Source organism: Cherax quadricarinatus, chromosome 83 (assembly GCF_038502225.1).
Source record: "Cherax quadricarinatus isolate ZL_2023a chromosome 83, ASM3850222v1, whole genome shotgun sequence".
Classification (NCBI taxonomy): Eukaryota; Metazoa; Arthropoda; class Malacostraca; order Decapoda; family Parastacidae; genus Cherax; species Cherax quadricarinatus.
The window spans coordinates 4,413,050-4,421,790 of NC_091374.1; the positions used below are offsets into that span (position 1 = coordinate 4,413,050).

Genomic DNA, 8,741 nt, shown 5'->3' on the forward strand with positions numbered 1-8,741 from the left:
CTCCCACCGAGGCAGGGTGACCCAAAAAGAAAGAAAATCCCCAAAATGAAAATACTTTCATCATCATTCAGCTCTTTCACCTCACTCACACATAATCACTCTTTTTGCAGAGGTGCTCAGAACACAACAGCTTAGAAGCATATACGTATAAAGATACACAACATATCCCTCTAAACTGCCAATATCCTGAACCCCTCCTTTAGAGTGCAGGCATTGTACTTCCCATTTCCAGGACTCAAGTCCGGCTATATAAAAATAACCGGTTTCCCTGAATCCCTTCACTAAATATTACCCTGCTCACACTCCAACAGATCGTCAGGTCCCAAATACCATTCGTCTCCATTCACTTCTATCTAAGTAAGTAAGTTTATTCAGGTATACACAAATACAGTTACATAGAATTATCATACATAGCAGCATATATGTAGAGAACCTGGGATAACCCAGAGTGACTTACTCAGCTGTGATTTTGTTTCCTTTATAGTAAAAGGTGATAACTTTGGAATTTATGTTGACATTATGATGATTATTATTGAAAGAATTAAGAGTAAGACAGAGAATAGGATAGCAGATGAACAAGGAGGCTTTAGGAAAGGTAGGGGATGTGTGGACCAGGTGTTTACAGTGAAACATATAAGTGAACAGTATTTAGATAAGGCTAAAGAGGTCTTTGTGGCATTTATGGATTTGGAAAAGGCGTATGACAGGGTGGATAGGGGGGCACTGTGGCAGATGTTGCAGGTGTATGGTGTAGGAGGTAGGTTACTGAAAGCAGTGAAGAGTTTTTACGAGGATAGTGAGGCTCAAGTTAGAGTATGTAGGAAAGAGGGAAATTATTTCCCAGTAAAAGTAGGCCTTAGACAAGGATGTGTGATGTCACCGTGGTTGTTTAATATATTTATAGATGGGGTTGTAAGAGAAGTAAATGCGAGGGTCTTGGCAAGAGGCGTGGAGTTAAAAGATAAAGAATCACACATAAAGTGGGAGTTGTCACAGTTGCTCTTTGCTGATGGCACTGTGCTCTTGGGAGATTCTGAAGAGAAGCTGCAGAGGTTGGTGGATGAATTTGGTAGGGTGTGCAAAAGAAGAAAATTAAAAGTGAATACAGGAAAGAGTAAGGTAATGAGGATAACAAAAAGATTAGGTGATGAAAGATTGGATATCAGATTGAAGGGAGAGAGTATGGAGGAGGTGAATGTATTCAGATATTTGGGAGTGGACGTGTCAGCAGATGGGTCATTGAAAGATGAGGTGAATCATAGAATTGATGAGGGGAAAAGGGTGAGTGGTGCACTTAGGAGTCTGTGGAGACAAAGAACTTTGTCCTTGGAGGCAAAGAGGGGAATGTATGAGAGTATAGTTTTACCAACGCTCTTATATGGGTGTGAAGCATGGGTGATGAATGTTGCAGCGAGAAGGCTGGAGGCAGTGGAGATGTCATGTCTGAGGGCAATGTGTGGTGTAAATATAATGCAGAGAATTCGTAGTTTGGAAGTTAGGAGGAGGTGCGGGATTACCAAAACTGTTGTCCAGAGGGCTGAGGAAGGGCTGTTGAGGTGGTTCGGACATGTAGAGAGAATGGAGCGAAACAGAGTGACTTCAAGAGTGTATCAGTCTGTAGTGGAAGGAAGGCAGGGTAGGGGTCAGCCTAGGAAAGGTTGGAGGGAGGGGGGTTAGTTAGTTTAATATGTTTATTATGCACCCCATACCCATCCTGTGGGTGGTAGTCAAAAGATTACAGAGGTACATAATTGGTCCAGGGACTGGACTCCAAAGTTTTGATAGCTGAGCAAGTTACAGAGGTAATGAACTCACAATTTACAAAGGTAATGAACTCCAGGTAGGTCTGGTCACAATCATGACAAGTTACAAAGGTATTTACAGATCACAGAGGTATGTAATGGGTCCAGGGACTGGGCCCCCAAAGTTTTGATAGCTGAACTAGGTACAAGAGGGGGTAAAGGAGGTTTTGTGTGCGAGGGGCTTGGACTTCCAGCAGGCATGCGTGAGCGTGTTTGATAGGAGTGAATGGAGACAAATGGTTTTTAATACTTGACGTGCTGTTGGAGTGTGAGCAAAGTAACATTTATGAAGGGGTTCAGGGAAACCGGCAGGCCGGACTGGAGTCCTGGAGATGGGAAGTACAGTGCCTGCACTCTGAAGGAGGGGTGTTAATGTTGCAGTTTAAAAACTGTATTGTAAAGCACCCTTCTGGCAAGACAGTGATGGAGTGAATGATGGTGAAAGTTTTTATTTTTTGGGCCACCCTGCCTTGGTGGGAATAGGCCAGTGTGATAATAATAAAAAAAAAATATTATGATGATGGAAATTGGTGACAGCATACAGGTACATGGTCATGTACCTACTCTTTAAAACCCATTTCCATCATTGCTTTTAAGGAAGTCTTAATAACTTCCCATAATTTTGTCTTGAATTTTAATTACTGTACTTTGCATGTGCTTTACAATTTTTCATTATCATTGTTCTTTTATTTGCATCACATATATCTTGTCTGCTCTGCTTCTTTTCATCTGTCTCATTTCATTTTATTTTCTTTAAAATTGTGAAATTTATTTGCTTTTCACTGTTTTTGCATACACACTTGTATCCTTAGTAAGAGGGGTTTTATTTCTGCACGTTGTTCCTTGATGCTGGTGAAGAGTTCATAATCCAAATTGAGCTGCCCTCCTCTTCCTTGAATTAAACATATCTTCTAATTTTTCTACCTGTTCAGTGCTTCCCACTTTTGATTCTTTTTTTTTAACAAACCGGCTGTATCCCACCAAGGCAGGGTGGCCCAAAAAGAACAAAAGTTTCTCTTTTTAAATTTAGTAATTTATACAGGAGAAGGGGTTACTAGCCCCTTGCTCCCTTTTGATTATAATAATAATAATATAAGTGCTAAACCACCAGGTCATTCCCACTTATAATAATAATCCTTGATTGCTAGCGCACTCGGCTCACTGAGGTCCTTGGGGTCGATCCCCGGTATGGCTGGAAAACATAAGAACGTGTTTCCATAAGGCACCTGCTATCCATGTTCACCTATCAATAAAATCGATACCTGGGAGTTAGTCCACTGGTGTGCATCGTATCCTGGGGCAAAATTGGCCTGATTTGCCTGAAATGCTCTGCAGCAGGCGGCTTTCTATGTAGTATTATGTTATTGATGTCAGCTGGGCCAGTATACCTTGTACATGTACACTTGTAGAAATAGATATTAATAATATTAGTCACATACATCACCCTTATCTGTGACTTTTGCGGTGTATTTCCATCCAGGCTTTGGGTTACTGTACATATTTTACTCATTTTTACTTAATTTTTTTCTCTGCATTTCTTCCTTCTTTTTCTTTATCTTATTTGTCTTCTTGTCATTTCTTTCAACTTGTATATCATTATTATTATAATCAAAAAGAAGCGCTAAGCCACAAGGGCTATTCAACTTGTATAATTTATGCTTTTGTTATTACACAGAGGAGTGGAAGTCTCTGAGGGTGAGGGAGGTCGTCCAAGGTCTGCCACAGCTGTCCACACCTCGCCCCCAGCTTGGAGGGACTCCCAGGTATAGTTCATTATTTATTCACTTATGTAAAGCACTAAATCCATATGGGTCATCTGCAAGGAGGGGTAGAGGCTTCATCCTCTCTTCACTTCTACAAGTGGCTCCAGCTAATTGGCGGGGCCCCTCAAGGAAGGTTCCTTGATGTTGGTGAGGGGCTCTTGATTTAGGAAATTGGATCTGTGCTCCAGTTCCCCGAATTAAGCCTGAATACCTTCCACACCCCCCCTTCCCCAGGCGCTGTATAATCCTCCGGGTTTAGCGCTTCCCCTTGATTATAATAATAATAATAATTGGCGGGGGTGTCCACTCACTGACCATTGGTTGGGAGACAATAATGTAAACACTGAGCTTGGCAACGATCATACCTGTTTTACTGCTGAAGATATTCTCAAATTTCCCCACTTCACAATGTTGGTAAGTACTTGCTTTTGTTTCTAGAGCCAAAATGAAGGTGCAAGACATGTTTAGATAAATAAATGCCTGTGTGATGCATTAGTAACTTCACAATGCAAGTGAGATTATGGCAAATGAAAAAGAAATAAGAATTTCATGGTGTGCCCAATAACCATAAACTTTTCCCATGCAAAAAGTAATATATATATTTTTTATGCTGCAGATATGCATTCAGTACAGCCTCTCATTTAATGATGGGGTTCTGTTCCTAAGAGTAGGTCAGTAAGCAAATTGGTTAAGCAAGGAGTATATTATACTGGTAGTGGGTTTGTGTCAACCATCTTCAGATATTTTTAATGTCACCTTTGCACCATTTATAACACTTTTAGTATATTTTTAAATGTTTATACAGTAGTATACTGTAATAAACAATAGAGGAAATCAGCTCTAATATACATAGGTTTGCATACTGGTTGGAGAGCTGGTCTTAAGTCCGAGTGGTCGGTAAGCGAGGAGAGGCTGTAGTTATTTGGGCGTGCTCAGGTGTTTTTTTTTTTTTTTTTTGTCCGTACAGATCCCTCCCAAGTTGTTTTATGGTGCTGCCTTCCCAAAGATACTGAAATATGTTTGTTTCTGATAGTGAGTCTGAACCAGAGCCTGATGACCAAGAATTGATCGACAGTGGTGACTAATACTTGCCAGAAGATGCACAAGTTTGAAGGAAAGATGAGGAAGAAGCTAGATTAGCCAGAAAGACAAGAAAAAGAAAGGTATTATAATAGAGGAGCTGTATAGCCCTTGTGGCTTAGTGCTTCTTTTTGATTATAATAATATAATAGAGGAATATCCTGACAAAGACCACCTTGATGATGAACTTGCTCTCAAAGTTCAGACAGCCTGAGATTACATCGAAAATGACCCTTTGCCTGCATACCAACATGAACATGGTGATGAAATTCTCCATTTGATTATTTTATCAAGTTTACCTATAATCTTAGTAACAGTTTTTCAAAGTGATGATGTGATTATTACAAGTACCTACTCCAGTGCAGTACCACCATGCATAAGGCCTGATCACAGTATGAAGTATGATGCAATGCTGCATCACTGGCCAGTGAATGCCAAAACATTTACATGCGAGCACCAACACAAAGAAACATCCAGTTGCATCCTCTTTTTCTCTGTCTCACATGCAAGGTGAATGTATGCATTAAGAACGATTACAATGGCTTCGACTTTCATTCTAAACAAGTCGTTCATAATGACTGTTCTCAGGGAATACATGAAAACCGGCATTACAAATTATGTACTTTTATGCAATGTTAAAATGTTGTTAGGTAAGACACATATGCAACAGTTAGGTATCTTTATCTCGAAATAAAGATACCTAACTGTTGCATATGTGTCTTACCTAACAACCTGTCGGTATTTTATACCATTTTAATGCGCAATGTTAAAATGTTGATGTTTTGTTCTTGCTTATATGATTTGTATAACTGCAAAATGGTAAGAAACAAGCTCTATTTATTTTTTTTTTTTTTTTTTTTTCAACAAGTCGGCCGTCTCCCACCGAGGCAGGGTGACCCAAAAAAGAAAGAAAATCCCCAAAAAGAAAATACTTTCATCATCATTCAACACTTTCACCACACTCGCACATTATCACTGTTTTTGCAGAGGTGCTCAGAATACAACAGTCTAGAAGCATACACATATAAAGATACACAACATATCCCTCCAAACTGCCAATATCCCAAACCCCTCCTTTAAAGTGCAGGCATTGTACTTCCCATTTCCAGGACTCAAGTCCGACTATATGAAAATAACCGGTTTCCCTGAATCCCTTCACTAAATATTACCCTGCTCACACTCCAACAGATCGTCAGGTCCCAAGTACCATTCGTCTCCATTCACTCCTATCTAACACGCTCACTCACGCTTGCTGGAAGTCCAAGCCCCTTACCCACAAAACCTCCTTTACCCCCTCTCTCCAACCCTTTCGAGGACGACCCCTACCCCGCCTTCCTTCCCCTATAGATTTATATGCTTTCCATGTCATTCTACTTTGATCCATTCTCTCTAAATGACCAAACCACCTCAACAACCCCTCTTCTGCCCTCTGACTAATACTTTTATTAACTCCACACCTTCTCCTAATTTCCACACTCCGAATTTTCTGCATAATATTTACACCACACATTGCCCTTAAACAGGACATCTCCACTGCCTCCAACCGTCTCCTCGCTGCTGCATTTACCACCCAAGCTTCACACCCATATAAGAGTGTTGGTACTACTATACTTTCATACATTCCCTTCTTTGCCTCCATAGATAACGTTTTTTTGACTCCACATATACCTCAACGCACCACTCACCTTTTTTCCCTCATCAATTCTATGATTAACCTCATCCTTCATAAATCCATCCGCCGACACGTCAACTCCCAAGTATCTGAAAACATTCACTTCTTCCATACTCCTCCTCCCCAATTTGATATCCAATTTTTCTTTATCTAAATCATTTGACACCCTCATCACCTTACTCTTTTCTATGTTCACTTTCAACTTTCTACCTTTACACACATTCCCAAACTCATCCACTAACCTTTGCAATTTTTCTTTAGAATCTCCCATAAGCACAGTATCATCAGCAAAAAGTAACTGTGTCAATTCCCATTTTGAATTTGATTCCCCATAATTTAATCCCACCCCTCTCCCAAACACCCTAGCATTTACTTCCTTAACAACCCCATCTATAAATATATTAAACAACCATGGTGACATTACACATCCCTGTCTAAGACCTACTTTTACCGGGAAATAGTCTCCCTCTCTTCTACACACCCTAACCTGAGCCTCACTATCTTCATAAAAACTCTTTACAGCATTTAATAACTTACCACCTATTCCATATACTTGCAACATCTGCCACATTGCTCCTCTATCCACTCTATCATATGCCTTTTCTAAATCCATAAATGCAATAAAAACTTCCCTACCTTTATCTAAATACTGTTCACATATATGCTTCAATGTAAACACTTGATCTACACATCCCCTACCCACTCTGAAACCTCCTTGCTCATCCGCAATCCTACATTCTGTCTTACCTCTAATTCTTTCAATTATAACCCTACCGTACACTTTTCCTGGTATACTCAGTAAGCTTATTCCTCTATAATTTTTACAGTCTCTTTTGTCCCCTTTCCCTTTATATAAAGGGACTATACATGCTCTCCGCCAATCCCTAGGTACCTTCCCCTCTTTCATACATTTATTGAACAAAAGTACCAACCACTCCAACACTATATCCCCCCCTGCTTTTAACATTTCTGTCATGATCCCATCAGTACCAGCTGCTTTACCCCCTTTCATTTTACGTAATGCCTCACGTACCTCCCCCACACTTACATTCTGCTCTTCTTCACTCCTAAAAGATGGTATACCTCCCTGACCAGTGCATGAAATTACTGCCTCTGTTTCTTCCTTAACATTTAAAAGTTCCTCAAAATATTCTCGCCATCTACCTAATACCTCCATCTCCCCATCTACTAACTCCCCTACTCTGTTTTTAACTGACAAATCCATATTTTCCCTTGGCTTTCTTAACTTGTTTAACTCACTCCAAAATTTTTTCTTATTTTCATTAAAATTTCTTGACAGTGCCTCTCCCACTCTATCATCTGCTCTCCTTTTGCACTCTCTCACCACTCTCTTTACCTTTCTTTTACTCTCCATATATTCTGCTCTTCTTATAACACTTCTGCTTTGTAAAAACCTCTCATAAGCTACCTTTTTCTCTTTTATCACACCCTTTACTTCATCATTCCACCAATCACTCCTCTTTCCTCCTGCACCCACCCTCCTATAACCACAAACTTCTGCCCCACATTCTAATACTGCATTTTTAAAACTATTCCAACCCTCTTCAACCCCCCCATTACTCATCTTTGCACTATCCCACCTTTCTGCCAATAGTCGCTTATATCTCGCCCGAACTTCCTCCTCCCTTAGTTTATACACTTTCACCTCCCTCTTACTTGTTGTTGCCACCTTCCTCTTTTCCCATCTACCTCTTACTCTAACTGTAGCTACAACTAAATAATGATCCGATATATCAGTTGCCCCTCTATAAACATGTACATCCTGGAGCCTACCCATCAACCTTTTATCCACCAATACATAATCTAATAAACTACTTTCATTACGTGCTACATCATACCTTGTATATTTATTTATCCTCTTTTTCATAAAATATGTATTACTTATTACCAAATTTCTTTCTACACATAGCTCAATTAAAGGCTCCCCATTTACATTTACCCCTGGCACCCCAAATTTACCTACTACTCCCTCCATAACATTTTTACCCACTTTAGCATTGAAATCCCCAACCACCATTACTCTCACACTTGATTCAAAACTCCCCACGCATTCACTCAACATTTCCCAAAATCTCTCTCTCTCCTCTACACTTCTCTCTTCTCCAGGTGCATACACGCTTATTATAACCCACTTTTCACATCCAATCTTTATTTTACTCCACATAATCCTTGAATTAATACATAAATTAGAATAAATTACAATAAATTAGAAAAATACATATTTGGCACTTAACAGTTGGTTCTTTTTTTGAAATGGAGTATATGTACACCCTTATTAGACATCCCTATAAACTGCTGGACATTGTAATATCTGACTGCCAGCTGAACTTACTTTTAGAAATATGTTTATGTAGACCCATTTGGTTTACATTTAGATACTCTATTGACCCACAGTAAAGACAT

At 39.7% G+C, this 8,741-nt stretch overlaps 1 protein-coding gene across 11 annotated transcripts in view; it reads left to right on the forward strand.

Moving 5' to 3' along the window:
* Positions 1–8,741, forward strand: part of LOC128702254 (uncharacterized) — a 64,142-nt gene that overhangs the window by 47,594 nt on the left and 7,807 nt on the right. For all 11 annotated transcript variants that reach the window (XM_070102746.1, XM_070102744.1, XM_070102745.1 and 8 more), the window contains one exon: positions 3,478–3,565. In XM_070102746.1, coding sequence (XP_069958847.1) covers positions 3,478–3,565 — 88 coding nt within the window. The remainder of the gene's footprint in view (positions 1–3,477; positions 3,566–8,741) is intronic.